The 18869-nt window shown below is 44.7% G+C and overlaps 3 protein-coding genes across 3 annotated transcripts; all 3 read right to left on the bottom strand.

Moving 5' to 3' along the window:
* Nucleotides 1-1559: 1559 nt before the first annotated feature.
* LOC127300799 (uncharacterized) lies at nucleotides 1560-5126 on the bottom strand. Its single transcript, XM_051330969.2, has 3 exons — nucleotides 4826-5126; nucleotides 2757-2837; nucleotides 1560-2265 (listed from the first exon to the last, which is right to left on the bottom strand). Exons 1-3 carry the CDS (start codon nucleotides 4985-4987, stop codon nucleotides 1918-1920), a joined length of 591 nt encoding a protein of 196 aa, XP_051186929.1. The 5' UTR covers nucleotides 4988-5126; the 3' UTR covers nucleotides 1560-1917.
* A 5612-nt stretch (nucleotides 5127-10738) lies between these two features.
* LOC127300798 (uncharacterized) lies at nucleotides 10739-11759 on the bottom strand. The gene is made up of 2 exons (XM_071820195.1): nucleotides 10962-11759; nucleotides 10739-10836 (listed from the first exon to the last, which is right to left on the bottom strand). Exon 1 carries the CDS (start codon nucleotides 11413-11415, stop codon nucleotides 10990-10992), a length of 426 nt encoding a protein of 141 aa, XP_071676296.1. The 5' UTR covers nucleotides 11416-11759; the 3' UTR covers nucleotides 10739-10836; nucleotides 10962-10989.
* A 131-nt stretch (nucleotides 11760-11890) lies between these two features.
* On the bottom strand, nucleotides 11891-16046 carry LOC127300797 (uncharacterized). The gene is made up of 8 exons (XM_051330966.2): nucleotides 15813-16046; nucleotides 15659-15724; nucleotides 13570-13636; nucleotides 13392-13492; nucleotides 13179-13223; nucleotides 12797-13102; nucleotides 12603-12705; nucleotides 11891-12172 (listed from the first exon to the last, which is right to left on the bottom strand). Exons 1-8 carry the CDS (start codon nucleotides 15954-15956, stop codon nucleotides 12090-12092), a joined length of 915 nt encoding a protein of 304 aa, XP_051186926.1. The 5' UTR covers nucleotides 15957-16046; the 3' UTR covers nucleotides 11891-12089.
* Nucleotides 16047-18869: the final 2823 nt, after the last annotated feature.

Genomic DNA, 18869 nt, shown 5'->3' with positions numbered 1-18869 from the left:
CGAAGGCAAAGAAGAAGAGGAAGAAGGACTCGCCGCCGGCCGAACCGCGCATCAAATGGACGCCGAGGGAAGAGGAGTGCCTCGCTGAAGCTTGGATGACCGTGTCCATGAACGGCATAACCGGGGCGAATTAGTCCTTCGACACGTATTGGCTTCGAGTGAAGGCGGCGTTCGACGAGCGCAAGCTCGTCGATCTCTACTTCAACAAGACGATCATGAACCGGGGAGACAAGGCCATGGCCACCCATTGGGGGATCATACAGATGGCGTGCAGCAAATGGCACGGCATACAGGAGGAGCTCAACAAAGTGCCGGTGAGCGGCGAAGACTTTGAAGCCAGGGTATGCATACGCCGTGCCTCCTCCGTCGACCCTTCAATGTACTGATTGCCATGAACTGACCCATATCGCTGCCCTATTTTTTTCCCAGGTGCGCCGTGCTTTCGACATGTACCACGACGACACCGGCTTGACGTTCAAATTTCTGAACGTCTACTCCCGCATCGAAGGATGGAGGCGGAGCTGAAACCGAAGAGCTTAGTGTTCATCGGTTCTAGGTTCGATTTAGAGATGAGGGTGCTCCCGTTGCTAGCTCGGAGAAATTACCAACATGTCGCGGCAATACACAAGAGGGCTCTTGGTGCCCCTATGGTCGAGGAAGTTTCATATGTCCACATTCTGAAGTCGAAGGAGGGTTTCAAGAGGAGGTGCCTCAAAGGAGAGTGAGAGACACACATACGGTTATGGTTGAGACAGATGAAGAGGAAGCAGGAAACCAGGAATGCCATGTCGAATGTAGATCTATCGGTAACAAAACAAAAGGCTCAAACCACTTGTATTTTTGGACGACTGAAAATGGTTCTCTTCACAACGTAACTTGGTCAAGATCCCTGAAACTGTTAATGGACCATTCTTCTTCCGTGTCAACGTGGGAGGTGCCACATGTGAGTGTGTTGCCACCTCGGATTGGTCGTGTGGCCGAAACCATGCCTCATCAGGTGAAAATCGGGTTTGGCCGAGCAATACCACTCTAAGACCGACACTGCCCAGTATTGACAGTTTAAGGTGAAAATTCTACCCCAAAATAATTTCGTTTAGGGACGAAAGCTACAGATCGAGATAAGTTCAGAGACGACAAATGCACTTATCTATTTACTATATGCCTGATTAATCTATATGTATCCTGAAAAAAAACACTTCTTTTGGCTACTTTTTTCCTATGGTGGCATGTGAGCTAATCCTGAGAAATCTGAACTCATAGCAATCCAGAAGAGATACACAGCACATCAACAAGATAACAACCAACGCTCATCCAAGCCCTCTCCAGCTAGACCGTCAGAAGAATTTGCAATACACTCCACACGATCAGCACCTTCGAGATAAGCATATCTTAGCCGTCCACAGGAATTTTAGTAATGGTAGACACATCACATGTAGACAAGAACAGCAATGTCAGTTCTTTTCAATGCTTCTCGCTTCTTGCCACATGCCCAGCGGCAGTAGATACAGAGACGCTACAGCGACTTGACAAAGCAACAGCAGAATGCGTACTCCACGAAAGAGAGGCTGTTAATAAGTTTTCCTTTTGCCAGCATAATACACTTGACCACATACCGACAGTAATATGCACAGATAAATCGAAGTTTTACAATTTTACCCAGAACACAGATGCATGAAGGTTACAGTATCTTCACAAAGAAACAGGCGGTAAAAAGTGACAAACATAAGACATGCTTAGCATAGCAGGCTAATGGAGGCGGGGTTAAATCAAATAGTCCTACTTGAGCGGCGACAACAGGCATCAGGCATCTGGCAGCTGGCAGCTAATTTTCTTCTTTCACTGCATTGGCTGTTCTTTTTTCCAGTTTGTTCTATCTCTGGATGTGCTGTTTTTTTCCAACTCCGTGGAGCAAACTGCTCAGGAGGATTCATCATGAGCTGGGCTGTCCGAATGCATATCCATGGATGAGTCGTTCGAAGCAGTGGGATTTGGCTCACGGTTTGAGCCATTTGCGAAGTAGCCTGCATCGCCAGCCTGATCCAGATGGTATGGTTGCAGACCCCGGCGGACGGGGCTGGATAATGCGTTTGAAAAGACTGCCGAGTTCTTGGACTGAGTTAACCCTGGGTTTCCTAGTGCAAATAAGCTCGGAGATGGTTGCTGGTTGCCTGTGTTGGGTACATGGACAGTGGCCAGAGTGCTTTGGCTAGCATATTGTGATCTTGGAGAGGCCAACGGATTGTCGCCTCCATACTGAATCTCATGCTACACATACATACGGGTCGTAAACGTAAATTATCAGTCTTCTGCTAGAATGACAGAGGGATAAGTGATGTAGCTGTATGTTAGGAGGCTATTGCTAGAAGTACTGACTGGTAAAAGGAAGCAATCAGTGCGTAGAATTAGTGTTAGGTTTGCAAGGACGATAAGCTCGTCTTAATATCTTATTCATTATGCATCATTGTTCGCTAAGAAACAAGATGGCAAACCTTCAAAACCACCAGGACAAACATGGTCCTGGAAATTAATTCATCCAATAGAATTAGTGTTAGGTTTGTAAGGATGATAAGCTCATCTCAATATCTTATTCATTATGCCTCATTGTTCACTAAGAAATAAGATGGCAAAGCTTGCAAAACCACCAGGACAAACATGGTCCTTGAAATTAATTCATCCAATATTTTGAAGTCCATGTTTATAATATAAATAGTTCCCTAAATTTAGCAAAGGAAAAAAAATAGTGAAATACTGCTTACCTGGATGTGCGAGGCTATATCAGCAACTGTCAGCCTCAATCCATTTTCATGCTGCCTCAAAATCCATTCATACAGCTTTTCCTGCTCAAGTGAAACAGACAATGAATAACAATAATCAGAAGGGGAAAGAAGAAAGGAACAGATGTCTGGCAGCACAAGGAGAACTTTAAAACTGAACTGGAATGTGATATTCACCAAAGGAAACTATACGCTGCTGCCGTTTGCAGGCAGGTACAATCCTAGTGGATTCTAGGCACTGGTAGAACTAAGTGGTGCAACATTCGAGGAGGGGGGGGGGGGGGGGGGGAGTAAATCGTCATTCTAGAAACGTTCTGGCATGTGGTTTCTTCAATATAGCCGGCACCCATATGGCCGTGCAGTGCACACCTCGCAGCTGAGATGTTCGAGGCCGAAGCAGTTAGAACAGAGAAGAAACCAAATAGGATAAGACTTAGCATTAACAATATGTTAGTGCCATGAATCCTAAATAAGTATTCTCCTCCAAACTTTACCGACTTTTAATCACCTCGCGACACAGGCTACAGCCTACCGCTAGCCATGGCGGGGGTTGACGACAATTACCCACCATGGTTGTTCATAACATTCAAAAAGCCTGTAAATTTGACACACACATTGTCTTGTTCCTTTCTTTCCGACTTAATATTGCGAAAATACCACGTGTGCACAAAAAATATGACATGCCTAGTCATACAGAGTTGGTGTAAGTTATTCATAGCTTGAAAGTAATCTGGGGAAAAAAAGATAGTTTGCAGTCCCTCAAACAAAAATTAAGATACTCGGAGGTATCCATCCCTGGGGGTAATTCAATGTAGGGGCACTATAATACCAGCACTCATCCATATGAGTAGACCTCAGAACATTGGTGAGAAAACTCTGGTCAAATACCACATTTGCCATATTGACGAAACTATTTAGCTGGCTTTGCACTGCAAGAGCAGTCTATGACTATGCGAAAGCATAAAAACAATAATAGGACTGTAAAATAAATGAACAATATTAGCAAACATAAGGAACTAGCTGTTCAACCATTCCAGTACTGCAACCCCATTATAAAATATAAGTAACCTGAGCAGGTACCACTTTGTTTTTAATTGTGGCAGTGCTTCTACACTAAAAGAAAATGACCAAACCATATCTCTTGCCTTTACACTAATTCAGTTTTGTAGAAAACAATCTGAAAGGTGCATCGTCTAGTGTTTCATATAACCAGTTGAGAACATGCTCACACCACGACGAGACTTGAGTCCAATTAACTTTTAGGGTGTTCTGATATTATGGAAACTAAGGCAGCAACAGAGCTAAGCATACAATTTAGTGATGATAAAAGGACATCCAAGGTTCGCCTTCCGTGATTGGAAAAGCATTCTACACCTAATGGTGAGAGTGACTACAGTGCGTAAGCTGAAGTAAAGCAGAAAAGGAGGACTCCTTAGTACTGGTCCAGAAGTAACCCGTCCCGTAAGCAAAGTCGTACACCCTTCCGCTTTGCACACACCCTCCATCGCCATACGGAGATGGTCAATTCTAACCGCAGTTGTTGCACGCATTAGTACCAATTATTGGACGATTGCACATCAAATAAAAATATGCAAGCGAGGTCAAAACACGCGCTGCGACAAGGCAACTCCCCAAAGAACCAAGAACTGTGTGCCACACGTAACTGCTGAAGTTGAAGCAGAGATTGCAGTTCAACACAAGAACTATGCCAGGATTGGAACAATTTCATCACTTGCCATGGACTGATTCCTAATTATATGAACAATCTGAACTTTTCACAGAAGAGAAGGTTGTAAAAATAAAATTTGGCATCGACTGATTCCTAACCACCCCAAATCCAAATCCTTCCCCAACAAAAAAAGGGGCGAATTCTACGAAACAGAATCCAATCTCCCACGTCACCCAATCAATCCGAACTGAAGCAGCAGCAGCAGGAGAAACATGGCACGAATCAATCTACCAATCAATCAGTCTGTCAGTCGGTCAGTAATAACTGCACGCCGTCAGAGGGACAGGGGTGGGGCGGGCCCCGCACGGACGGACGCACGTACCATGGCGTGGCGCTCGCCGGCCTGGAAGGAGAGCTTCTGTCCGCCCATGGCGAGCGTGTAGAGCTGCGATAGCGAGTTGGCGGCGCCCCGGAAGGCGCCGTACATGGCGCGGTCCGTCTCCTCCAGCCTTGCCGCCTCCGCCTTGCGCTTCTTCCCCGTCATCCCAGCCGATCGCCCCCGATCCACCGCGCAACCTCCGATTCGCGCCGAATCGGGGAACGGAGGCGAGCCCCGCCGGAGTTAGAGAGAGGGAGGGCGAGATGCGGCGCGAGCTCGGGGCAATGGAGACGAGGAGAGGGAGAGGGAGGGCGTCGCGTCGACACGAAGCGGCGGCTTTACGTCTATAGGTTTTTCCTCCTATCATTTCCCACCGGCGTTTTTTTTTTGGTTGTTTATTATCGCCTGCGGCTTTATTTTTTTGCTTTGGTGGGCGCGTCGCCGGTGGCGTGTCGCTGGCGGGTGGGACCGGGGCAGTGAGAGGGAGGGGGGAAAGAGCACGTGGAGTGGGGTTGGGGGATTGGCGCACGTGAGGGCGATGTCGACACTAGGAAGAGGGGACTGACATGTGGGGCCAGTGGTATCAGGGATGTCCCACTTGGCAGCTGGTACTTTAATGCTGGATTTTGTGCCGATTCTCTTTTCTTTTTCCATTGCTTGATAATGCAGTTTCCATTGTATCATATTATGTGTGTGGTGGGTACGTACTGTTAATATCCGACGGATACATATTATCCATCACTTTTGGCGGATGTTATCAAAGATGATAATCAAATAAAATTAGTCCAGCCCCACATATCTAGACAATGCAGAGGTTAGTCTACGGATTCCAACTATACATGTTGTGTCTGCATGTAAGTTGCTTTGTTCTACAAATAAGTGTGCAACTTTGGATACGGTCCAGTGTTACACGCTTTATGCTTACGTTTTTACATAAAAGTTTATGCTTACGTTGTTACATAAAGGAATTATACTTCTAATTTTACGTGTGTAATTTATCAAATATCCGATTCTGGTCCGATTTCGCTCTGAATCCGCTCGTATCCGCAATCCGATATAATCCGCACCCAACCATTATTCGCTTCGATTCGAATCCGCTGAAAAATATAGTAAGGGATATCGAAATAACAATATCCGATCCGATCCAACACATTTACACCCCTAGGTATCATAAAGATTTGGCGGCAAATTTACATACCAAGAACACGGGAGTTGTCATAGAAACAAGGGGAAAACACTTTAAGCTCTGTCCAATCTTTTGAAAGGAATGGAACCAATGAAAAACTAGAATTTTATCCTGCAACTTTTAGTGAAATTCTTTTAACCCAAATAGACAGGGATGGAGCCAGGGGTCCGGGTTGGGGTCATAGTCCTTCATATGCTGGAAAATTTATTGAAAGACACCCTATATAATATGTAGATTGCCCCATAACATTTTCAGAAATTGTCTATATGCCCCCCTCCAAGTAAATTATTGTTCACTTGCCCCTCCCCCTTTCAAATTTTCCTACAAATAGGACCATGAAATATAAAAAAAGAACTATACAATCAACTAAGGAGTCTTGGTAACAAGGAAATGTGCCATAAATAGGGTTCCCTTTGGTTCACTGACATGGCGGGCAAGTAGCGCATTGCGCATGAGGTATGTCATACTCGGCAGTCCGTTTTAGTGCTCAATTTCGTGTTGATTTTCTTTTCCTTATCAATTATCAATATGTTCTTGATTTACACAAGGTTTTAAATTGTATATATTAGACATGTTTTTGTGTGTATGTCCTCCCATTTTAGTTTGTACATAGTTCACATGGAATCATTCAAAACATATTATAATTCTGTAAAGATATGTTTTAGTACATGAAATTTCCGTAAAAATATGTGTGTCATATTTGATATATAAGCAAGCAAAAAATGGCCCCCTTTATCAGGATCATGAGATCTATGCATCTGTAGCTTTCATAATATTATTTCACTGATTTAAAACATCATGTGGCATGCATCTTCCAAAAGGAATATTCATATTGAACTACACCTGAATCACATGAGGAAAAGTCACATCTTGGGCCAAGGATATGTCAAATGGTGAAGGATGATGGCTATACATAAAGCATTGTTGTTCAACCAGTGATCCAATTAGAATCTTACTATGTTTTCACTATTCAATATCATTTTCCCCCCCACAAAAATATGTTTCTTTAACCTTGTGCAGAGATTTCAAACAAGGGAAATCTATATTTCTAGGTCTCGCAAGATGCTACAGAAACAGAAACCGCGATTGGACAAAGAATGAGATTGTATTATAAGACCGCAATTGAACAGACCGAGCAAGTTCAAATTCACGACATACTTATTTTGTATAATTTCATGCCATCAATCATTTTATGTTTCCAATTTCCACCACCATTTACAACGAAGACTGGTGTTTTGTTTTATGGGGTCCTTTCACTACTAGGAAAATCCTTATTGCCAGCACACCATAAAAGGCTACTGCCGGCGCACCAGAGCCCACTGGTGAAAACAGGCTTGTGGTAATGGGTTACCGCCGGTGCAGCAGCTGGTGCGCAAGTAGTAACACGAGTTATCCCTGGCGCACTTGGCCTGGTGCACCGCGGTATATTTTTTTCAAATTTCAAAAAAAGGCCAATCTAGATCTAGATCTAGCTCAAGTTCATCCTCGAAAACCGTGACCGTAAGCCACCTTGTTATTTTCACCGCGCCAGTGTAGGAGTAGGAGGCCGGAGGTGGAGGTGGATGTGGAGGAGGAGGCGTCTGGAGGTGGAGGCCCGAGGTGGAGTAGGAGGAGGAGGTCACCGGAGGAGGAGGAGGCCCGAGGTGGAGTAGGAGGAGGAGGAGGCCCGAGGTGGAGGGGAAGGAGGAGGAGCCATCTGGGAGGAGAAAAGGAGAAGCAATGAGAGGAGGAGAAAAGGAGGAGGAGGAGGAGGAGGAGGAGGAGGAGGAGGAGGGAAAAAGGAGAAGGGGGAGAAGTGAGGAAGGAGAAGAGGCAGAGGGCTAGTTTGGCATATATACCCTGGGGTTACCGCAGACGCATCAATATGGTGGTAAAAAAAATTACTTTTTTTCATTAAAATCTAAAAGCTGAAAAAGTCATGTTTCTGTTTTGAATTTTCTGAATCCAATTTTTTTCTAAAAGACCATAGGTGGTTGAAATCGGATAGGAAATCTCACGTAGATATATTTTAATATAAAAAGTTTTTCATCGGAGATTGTATGCAACCAGAAATCCAGCTTTACCGAAACATGACCTCATTTTGCATAATATATCGAAATTCATGAACGGAGGAGGAGGAGGCCCGAGGTGGAGGAGGGGGGTGTAGAGGAAAAATTATGCCGGTCATTATTCCCCCCGGACCAAAAATTGGGTGTGGAGGAAAAATTGGGTAATTTGATTACCCCCGACGCACCAATATGGTGGCGCACCGGCAGAGCAGCTCCAATTTTTCCATGGCACGAACCTCATCGACCATTACCCTCGGCCCATTAATTTTTGATTCGCCGGTGGTATTTGGCATCACCGACGCCCCTATAATTGGTGTGCCGGCGGTAAATAGCACCGGCATACCTAAAGTTTAGCGCGCCGACGATAATCCGCGCGGCTATAGGTCTTTTCCTAGTAATGTTTACATCAAAATCCTCTTTACTTTTCAGTCTACAAACTCTTTTCCATTTAATCATATTTTATGCTCTTTCTTTGTCTTTCCTGCCCAAAGTATCTCCTTCTGTGTTCATCTAATTTTTCATTAAAGTTTTTGCTCTGCAAAGTAACTGAACTACCTGTTACCTGCCTTGAACCAATTAAGCCACGCGATGAACGCATATACATCGAACCTCAGGTGAAAAACAGCGTGTATTACACGTTACACGTACCATTGCGTAAGTAGACCAGACGGAACAATAATTGCAATCGGCCGACGGCCCGGCGGCACCGGCCGGCGAGCTACGTTCACCAGGGTCACGACGAAGCCACCGTCTCCTCGACGTCACCAACGTTTCCTCCGTCGTCACCCTTGGGCTGCCGACGCCGTGTCCGCCTGCTCTTCGGCTTCGGCGCCCTGCGCCTCCGCCGGAGCGCGGCGACCGTGTCGGTGAACGCCCGGAGGATGTCCTTGTGCACCGCTCGGTCGTTGAGCTGGAGGTAGCAGAAGAGCAGCTCCTCCATGAAGTCCCAGTCCACCGCCGGCGCCGCCGCCTCCCGCCTTGCCCAGTGCGCGTCGGCCATCTCTCGCATGGAGCGCCGGAAGTCCTCGTACGGCGCGACGGAGAACGTCACCACCGCCACGCCGCCGCTTGAACCGGCCACCACTGCCTTGGTGGCAGCCATCGCCTGCGAGGTGCCCTCCTCGCTCTCGACGCCATCGTAATCTTCCTGCGTCGACGAACCGTCGTCGCCGTCGTCATCAAGAACGGCCGTCGGGCCGATCCGGAGTGACCGGAAGCCGGCGGCGAGAGCATCGTCGTCGTTGTCGCGGTTATGGGCATCGACGTGGCGTTGGCGGCCGCCGGGGAAGGAGAAGGAGTGGGTCCGAGGGTGCATGCACGCGGAGAGGAACGAGCTGGTGGAGGCGGGGGATGGGTTGTCGTTGGCGCTTGGACGGCCATGGCCATTGAGCTTCTTGAGTGCCTTGGAGAAGTGGCGGAATGATTTGTGGAGCCTCGCGTGCTTCTTCTTGCTCATGTTCCTCTTCTTGGCCTCCTCCTCCAAACTCTCCATCTCCATGTCTGATCTCTCTCTCTCTCTTCGTATGTTGGGAGCGTTTGTGTGTCCGATATGATGGCAAACGTATGTAGGTTGGGAGGAGGGAGTTACATATTTATTTGTGAGTTATGTGGAGTACTTTTTCTACAGTTATGTGTACCTTGTAAGGTTGTATGTATTCAGTGCTTGCGCTTGAGAGGATATTTACTTAATTTGTTGACTTCATTTTATAAGCACATGACACACAGACCTTGGTGCGAGTAGTGTTCATGAAGTCCTATATGTCACCATTTATAGGATAAGCACACATTTATTCATGTCAATCGCCGGGTTAATGTAGTGGCACGTACCTCTGACTTTGTTTTTTAGAATGGAGTCATATTCCCTTATATATTTTCGAAGATAGGCAAAGAGAAAGGCGATCGAGTTCAGAGCCCTAACCTCGATGATGTCGATGAGTGCACATTACCATATTACATCCAACTAGATCGGGTGAAGATTTCACGTGGCTCATGAGATATTTTGCAATAAAACCATGTTTCGCAATAAAATAGAGCACTGAAAGGACAACGATATATGCGAACCTTAATGTTTCAAGCAAGAGCACCCAAAATGCAGTGAAATGGGACATCAGTTTTTTCTATAGCTTTACATAAGAACCCATTGTTTACAAAGATCATGCCGCAATCGAGGACAAAACCACCAGAGTTTACACCAGAACGGAAGAAAACTATATATAGCCTACTACTCTCCTAAAGTTTTGGAGAACATTGCCTAGGTTGTGGCTTGTGCAGTTGTGCTCTCGAGAGAGGAAAGGTGCCATGGGAGGTGCATATAGTCGTGGAGCAAAGGAAGCTCCATCGTCTAAGTAATGGCTTATTGTCACAAATTAGAACACCATGATTCACACTGGAACACGTGGTCCTAGGAAGGACAAGTGGCTGCCTGATAATGTGCTCCATCCTACACTATGGCCTCCCAGGCCAACAGTAGGGTAGAACCGCCAGTGTAAGCTAACTGTAAAGTAGAACAACAAATGAACTCGAAACGTTTCTTTAGAATGTAATTTTTTCACTAGAATCCTCACATCTTAACCTTCTTTGGAAGAATTGAAAATTTACAAGAACCAGTTCATTCTCCACAGTCCAGGCAATGAGGCAATCCAAACGGCGCCTCTCAATGCAGAATGTGAACTTTCTGATGGGTGAAGGGCAAAATCTTAATCTTCGTATCACAATTCACACGGCACAGGATCGTCTATTAGCCTTGTAGTTCTTCTACCTGGCATTAACTTAAATTCAACCTACAATTCCACACAAGATCTGAAAATGACCGATTTGCAGGGTGCCTGATCTCAGATCGAACACAACTAGCTATATACCATGCATACAATACAAACACATAGATCACTAGGAACATAGACGACACCTGAAAAATGGACACAATCTGCTGCTTCTCAGAAGCCCTTCCCATGGGGGTACTTGCCCTTGCTACTGGCCATGGAGGGGCGGGAGAGCACGGGAAGCCCCCACTGCGACAAGAAGACGATGGTTGGGCAGGAATCATCCAAGGTGGCGTGGCGGATCTTGGATGAAGCCTGGGGAGCCTTCCTCAGCAGGAGGACTGAGCTGATCCTGCTCCACTTGAGCTTCTTGAGAGGAGAGAAACAAGAGTAAGCCGCCTTACCATTCAGAGACGGCAGCCACCGCCGCCTGGGGCGTGGGCTGACCCCCTCGTCCCGGCATTCCAGCCGCTGGTACTGGAAGAAGCCGCCCGTCCGGCTGCCGCAGATGCCAGTGTCCTGCAGCCCCATCATTTTTTGCAGCTCAAGGGGAAAGCTGCAAGGCGAAGATATAGGAGCTACGAGGAAGATGCAGATCATCTGAGGACAAACTCAACAGTAGCTTGCACATGGAGTGACCCCAAAGTGGCACAATGCTGATAATTAGAAACATTGGAGCATGAACAAGAGGACAAAGGCCGTCCTAATGTTTTGATTCCTTGTGCCACATGGGCCTAGCAACCCTTCACATCCATGTCCCTTCCTCGCTCACACCTCTCCCAGTTTATCTTCTTGGAGTACATCTGGCGTATCTACTGGAAAAAATTCCTGATTGCCATGGCAGCATATGGTGCCATGTGTATCATGGCATCTGGAAAGTAGAGGTAAAGTATGGTGGTACAGTTTTGTTTCTTGTTCCCCTTTCCGATGACTTGTCAGTTGCTATTCATACTCAATCAGTTCTGTCTGCCATTGGAATTACCAAGAATCTTTGCTATGATGGGCAATAAAGAGTGATACTTTTGTTGTCAAAGTTTTATGATGGTACAAGAGAAAATCATGGAGAATTAACATATCAGAAGAAAATGGTACACATGTTTAATGATTGTAATCCAGAGATAAGACTCCATGAACAAATACATCTATGACCTCTCAGTAAACTGTAACAGTTGATTAACACAACATGAAACAGCTAAACTAAGGCTCACATTCTACCAGTATAGAGCCCAGCACATGTTTGTATTTGATACAACAACCACAAATACAATGCTAGTCTACTTGAACGAGAATTTCCAAACCTCCCTAACATTGGATGATCCATCAGTAACTTCAGCGAGCAGGTCGGATTGCATGGCGCCTAGAAGGACAACAAAAGAAAAGTAAAGATAATGCATGAATACCACAACACATGCAGCTGCCTGACATAAAATCACACAATGAATCCAAATAAGTTGTGCATCTGAAGTGTTAACAGCTGGTCTATGGTATTTGCATGTGATGTATTTAACAAAGGATATTTCAATCCTCACCTCCACATGCAGGATGCAAATTGCTTTCTTAACACATGTATTGATGCCTGCTTTCAAAGTAATAATGCAGAACTTAACCCCTAGGTGGAATCTTGACATGCAAATTTGCTATAAACACGCAGTGTGATAAGAGAAAAAACACTGAGCATTTCGTGACCATATAAAAGGTTCATATGTTCTTCTCCAACCTTCCATTATGGAGGTGCAAAAAACAAGCATTCATTACGGGAGAACATATAAGGGTTAACAAAATTTTACCATCTTCTGTAACCAAGCGTAGAAATTGCCTTGTGCCACCACCTACACCAAAGTAATGCTTCTTTCCTGCCATGTAAACCACACCACCAGGGTAGCGTAAGCACTGCAAAAGGTTTTATAAACGTAAGCAACAATAAATGTTCAGAAAAATGCAGTAAAAGAAACAAGATTCAGTAAGGATTTTGGATGTTTACCTTCTTGATCAGACGGTAGAGACTAGGAAGTGAATCCAATGCATACACAGTCTCAGCCATCAGGATGATATCATAGCCACTAGACCCTTCATTTTCTGTGTGGTGTTTCGTTGTTTTATCATGGACAGCATCTCCACAAAGAAGTAACTTGTCGATTTCACTCCAGTCACCAGCATAAAAACCAACACTCTGAGATGTACATGTTCCTTGAGATGATTCCTTGAACAGATTAGCTTTAACATTTGGGATGGTGAGGCACCTAAGGACCTCAGCATTGAAATCTTGGAAGTGAACTAGACCAGCACCCTGAAAGTTCGAGCTTTTAAGAAATCGCTATAATTGAGGATATCTCAAACATGCCAAGGGAAGAACAGACATATACCTTGAGACCTGCAAAGATGCCAGGAAGGCCATGTCCACATCCTAACTGAAAATCAGAAAGATAGAAAATGTAAGCAGATATCTGAATATACCATTTTATCAGCTTACAACTATCTGCATCAGCAATTTTTCGAAGACTCGACGTACTCTGTAAGCTAGATACCATAACACAGTCCATGATTAGTAGGAGAGAGAGAGAGAGCAAGTATCCCACCTCTAGTACTTGCTTGCCTTCTACAAGCAATCGGTCATCTTTGATGTCTGAATTTAGGGTCTTTACCAAGTCTAATGAACCTTCCCACAGCTTCAACCCACCTAGGACCCATGGATATTGTTAGGTTCACAAATAAGACAAAATGTACTGCAAATAACAAGTTTTAGATAGTCTTTACCTTCATATTTTCCTGGGACTAAATCAGAGTTTTTTACCCCAAAAACATCACATGTGTTCACTCTCCCCTAATGAATAAGATAAATGAAGAGAATTTATTAGTTTGACATCATCATAAGGATCTAAAAATGACATGTGAAATATGGCTAAAGCAAGAACAAGAAACTTGTATGTCAGACTATTCCCTATAGATTTTAGAATATCAGTAGTGATCTGACGAGATATTTTCTGCTCAGACTTCAAAATCAAAGAGTTAATGGGTGGTTCGAGCAACTATTTTAGAGCTAAAGGAATATGTTTAACTTTTTTTACTTCGGGTTTTGGGGAGAGAGGTTGAAAGATTAGCGTACTAAAAAAATCAATGATTCATCAGATTTGCCGTGTTCTTGCTTCTGTTGGTGAAGCACGAAGCATGTAGTGAGCATTAAGGAACAGTCACGCAATATTCATAATCTCATAGTTTCTTGCCTCCGCAAGTTACACTTATCATTGTGCAATTAGAACTGCAAATCTGCCAACGAACCAGTACAAAAATGTCTTGTTTTTCTCTCTAAAAGCACAGTTCAATATTCAACAAATATCATGTTGGAAGGAAAAATGAAATATAGGTATTCAATGTGAACTTCAATCTATAGCAGCAACCTGATCATACAAACAAAAATGCTGTTGTGGAAAGAGGTACGGCATGTGTACAGCTCCGAGGAGAAAGGTAGGGCACTCTACCTGGCAGTGCCCTATCACTCTTACCCACGCACAACCCAGCTCCAATCAAGATTTTTTTTTTATTTCTTCATTAATGCAAATATATGGGAGTGATCTAACTTATATAGCCGTTATAAGTAGACCAGAAAATAATTAATTTATCTGTAGTAGCTTGGAATATAATTGAATCATCACTTCCTATAGTTGGTATTGCCATCTAATCTTAACTAACCTTACTCTATGTTTAACGCCATAACAAGCACTATACCTATCACTTTATTTGGTCGGCCAAGATTAAGGCAGTCTTGCATGTGTGGGGATGAGGTACTATTAACTTGTGGTGCTCACAGAGGACAGCAGATCCTAATCCCAGCACAAGAAATCCAGGTAACCTGAGTTGAGGCTAATCTAAACATAATGGCTAGCAAACAGCACAGCTTACAGTTAAAATAATTCAAGATACAGAAAATTTTGTTGCAGGCTTCCTCATTTCCTGAACCCCGGCAAGGAATTTGCATAGCTGATAAAGTATAAAAAAAATAAGAAATTGTCCACAATACAAGTGAAAGGAAAAGACTACAATCTATAACAATTAAACATAATCAGAGAATACACACATAATCTCTACACAACTTTGTAATCAAGCGTTTTCAAGTATCTAGTTCTCCTCACTTCCTCGGTAAAGTTCACCTAGAATTACTATGAGAATAATCAGCCAACGGATCAAAAGGCATGTGAAGGTTGATAAAACAAAGGCACCTGCAATTAAAGAATCCAGATAGTCCAAAAAATATTAAGATGTCTTCATTACATATTGCTGCCTGTTGCATACTTGCATAATTGCGGTCCTAAGTCTAAATAAAATCGAGATATTGTATACAACAACATTAGTATTATTAGTGGTAGCACAAGTGGGGTAACTACTGCAAGCTCTCCTATAAGTTTTGTGACAGGCGAGACAACATAACAACTTATTTGGCATGCTCTGTCTTGATCCTATCATCCTCGCTTCAGTTTGCAGTTCTAACAGCTCTACACTTTCAATGTAGCATAGAACAAACATGCCACAATGGAAGTTCCGTGCTTATGCAGCAGTATTTAAGCATCCTCGAGTCTGCGCAGTTCAACTGGCATGCAAATGAGCTTATACAGGAGCAAAGAATGCAGGCTGCAAACAGATAAAACTGCCCTAATGCTTGCATGCTCGACTGATCATTGTGTCATTCTCGACGGTATAGGTTACAGAGTGATCAAGTAATTGCTTACATTAGGCCGGTCCTTTTTTTTTTCTCTTTACTTAGAAGAGATAACTAATGGTAGGTGGAACAAGAGAATTTTAGTGTCAGAGGCATTTCCGCAAACACAAGTTAGGCACTTCTAAAACGCACCTTGTAAATCGACAGGGAGTCGTCGACCACCAGAGGCTCCACGTTGCCGGCCGCCACGGGTGATTCCTGCAAGGGAAACAATGTGAAAATAGAACCTTGCGCCGAACAGAACACGGAGACGAACAAGAAGCAACAGAAACCGGAGGAGAAATACCTCGGAGAGGAGGACCTCGACGGCTGGCGGCGGAGGCGGAGGAGGAGGGCCGGGGGCGGCGTCGAAGCCGAAGCCGAAGGAAGCGTTGGAGAAGGAGAAGAGGGAGGAGGGGGAGGTGGCTTTCTTAGCCTCGGCGTCCTCCATGGCGGCGCGGCGGCGGGATATGCGACGGGGTGGCCCGGTGGTGAACTGGTGAAGGTTTCTCTATTTTTGGGTGGGCACTGAAATTAGCAAGTTTGTAGTGTAATTTGCCGAAATTTATCACGTTTGTACCAATCCAGGTTTCAAAACTCGTATATTTCTGGTTTGCCCAAATTCACTTTAAGGCCTTGTTAGAGCATGTCTAACAGACACCGTATTTTTCTGCCCCTTAAAACGCGAGTAGAGTGCCCTGTATTCAATTTTGATCGACCGAAAACTTATCCGAGCTAGCAGACCCCGTATGCCTAAACTGTAAAAGGGAATATTCCCAAATATGCCAAATTGATTTTTTTCCCCTCTTCTTCATCCTCCTCTAGCCGTAGCCCCTGCCCCGCCGCGGCTGCGCCGGCCCCGCCGCCGCTACGGCCAGCGCGTGAGCTCGGACCGCCGCCCGCCACGGCCGCGCGAGCCACGGCCAGCCGCGCCGCTCTCGGCGCCGCCTGCTCCCACTCGGCTGCCGCCGCTTGTGGCGCCCGCCGGCCGCCCCACGCCGGCCGCGCCCGCTCCGCTCGGACGCCCGCCATGGCCACGCCTGGCCGCCCGCTCCGGCCCACGCACCGCCCTGCCGCGTTGCCGTCACCCAAGTCTCGCACGCCGCCGTCCCTACCCCGGACTTCAGGAAAAGAACTCCTGGTTGTGCTGGTTGTGTTTTCAGGAAAAGAACTCCAGACGAAGCTGAAGAATTATTGGCTAAAATAGGCCGGAATCATGATGATTGGACTACACCTGAACCAGCCCCGACACCAATATTGAAGAAGAGGGGTTTGATTAAATTAAATGATGAAGATATGAGGGAAGCCAAGAAATCTCTTAAGGAGAAAGGTATTAAATCTGAAGATGTGAAGAATTTACCTCCCATAGAAGATTTATGCAAGAAAATTCCCCCTTTATCCATGATTGAGGTAAACTCTCTTCAACGCTTTACTAGGGAAGATATTTCGTATTCTAAACCTCCTGCTCAATGCTTAGATGAGTTTGATAATTATATTGTTAAGCAAGAAAATTTTAATCTGAGTGTACATAATCATTTAATGGAAAATTCTCAAGCTATTAGTAATTTGCATGATATTGTGGAGAGAACCTCCAATGATGTTAAGATGCTTGTTAAACATTTTCATATGGTTCAAACTCAAATTGATCAACTCACTAAAGTGCAAAATGACTTGTTAAAAAATAGTTCTAAAGAAAAACATGCTTATGAAGTAACAACTAGAGGCGGTGTTTCTACCCAGGATCCTCTATATCCTGAGGGACATCCCAAAAGAATTGAACAAGATTCTCAACAAATTGAACCTAGTGCTCCTTCTAAAAAAAGAAGAAGATACATAAAAATGTTGTAGAATCCTCTGAGCCTGTTAATGATCCTAATAGTATTTCTATTTCGATCTTTGGCCCAAAGTGGTAATGAACATGATAAAGATAATGATAAGAATGATGCTTCTGATAAAGAAGAGGTTGAAAATGAACCAGAAAAGCATGCTAAAAATAAGAAGTATATACTAAAGAAGATTTTATTGCTAAGAAACATGGTAATGAAAGAGAACCTTGGGTACAAAAGCAAATGCCTTTTCCTGCTAAGAAACTAAAATCAAAGGAAGAAGAACACTGATACGTCTCCGACGTATCGATAATTTCTTATGTTCCATGCCACATTATTGATAATATCTACATGTTTTATGCATACTTTATGTCATATTTATGCATTTTCCGGCACTAACCTATTAACGAGATGCCGAAGAGCCAGTTGTTGTTTTCTGCTGTTTTTGGTTTCAGAAATCCTAGTAAGGAAATATTCTCGGAATTGGACGAAATCAACGCCCAGGGGCCTATTTTCACACGAAGCTTCCAGAAGTCCGAGGGAGAGACAAAGTGGGGCCACGAGGCGCCGCCACACTAGGGCGGCGCGGCCCAGGGGGGGTCGCGCGGCCCTAGCGTGTGGGGCCCCCGTGACGCCTCCTGACCTGCCCTTCCGCCTACTTAAGATCTTCGTCGCGAAACCCCCAGTACCGAGAGCCACGATACAGAAAACCTTCCAGAGACGCCGCCGCCGCCAATCCCATCTCGGGGGATTCAGGAGATCGCCTCTAGCACCCTGCCGGAGAGGGGAATCATCTCCCGGAGGACTCTTCACCGCCATGGTCGCCTCCGGAGTGATGAGTGAGTAGTTCACCCCTGGACTATGGGTCCATAGCAGTAGCTAGATGGTAGTCTTCTCCTAATTGTGCTTCATTGTCGGGTCTTGTGAGTTGCCTAACATGATCAAGATCATCTATCTGTAATGCTATATGTTGTGTTTGTTGGGATCCGATGGATAGAGAATACTATGCTATGTTGATTATCAATCTATTACCTATGTGTTGTTTATGATCTTGCATGCTCTCCGTTATTAGTAGAGGCTCTGGCCAAGTTTTTACTCTTAACTCCAAGAGGGAGTATTTATGCTCGATAGTGGGTTCATGCCTCCATTAAATCCTAAGGTTGTGCATGTGTTGTTGCCACTAGGGATAAAACATCGATGCTATGTCTAAGGATGTAGTTGTTGATTACATTACGCACCATACTTAATGCAATTGTCTGTTGTTTGCAACTTAATACTGGAGGGGGTTCGGATGATAACCTGAAGGTGGACTTTTTAGGCATAGATGCATGCTGCATAGCGGTCTATGTACTTTGTCGTAATGCCCAATTAAATCTCACAATACTCATCATATCATGTATGTGCATGGTCATGCCCTCTTTATTTGTCAATTGCCCAACTGTAATTTGTTCACCCAACGTGCTTATTCTTATCGGAGAGACGCCTCTAGTGAACTGTGGACCCCGGTCCATTCTTAACATCGAATAAAATCTACTGCA

Source organism: Lolium perenne, chromosome 5 (assembly GCF_019359855.2).
Source record: "Lolium perenne isolate Kyuss_39 chromosome 5, Kyuss_2.0, whole genome shotgun sequence".
NCBI lineage: Eukaryota > Viridiplantae > Streptophyta > Magnoliopsida > Poales > Poaceae > Lolium > Lolium perenne.
Note: the sequence above shows the minus strand (reverse complement) of the source record. Positions and strands in the feature narration are given on the sequence as shown.

Excerpts from the sequence above, each read along its gene's own strand:
- LOC127300799 (XM_051330969.2), bottom strand. The coding sequence starts at position 4,987 with ATGACGGGGAAGAAGCGCAAGGCGGAGGCGGCAAGGCTGGAGGAGACG. Across the intron at positions 2,838-4,825 it reads CCGGCGAGCGCCACGCCATG|GAAAAGCTGTATGAATGGAT; the intron begins GTACGTGCGTCC and ends TCACTTGAGCAG. Across the intron at positions 2,266-2,756 it reads ATATAGCCTCGCACATCCAG|CATGAGATTCAGTATGGAGG; the intron begins GTAAGCAGTATT and ends ATGTATGTGTAG.
- LOC127300798 (XM_071820195.1), bottom strand. The coding sequence starts at position 11,415 with ATGATCTGCATCTTCCTCGTAGCTCCTATATCTTCGCCTTGCAGCTTT.
- LOC127300797 (XM_051330966.2), bottom strand. The coding sequence starts at position 15,956 with ATGGAGGACGCCGAGGCTAAGAAAGCCACCTCCCCCTCCTCCCTCTTC. Across the intron at positions 13,493-13,569 it reads AGTCCCAGGAAAATATGAAG|GTGGGTTGAAGCTGTGGGAA; the intron begins GTAAAGACTATC and ends CATGGGTCCTAG. Across the intron at positions 12,706-12,796 it reads TCTACCGTCTGATCAAGAAG|TGCTTACGCTACCCTGGTGG; the intron begins GTAAACATCCAA and ends AACCTTTTGCAG.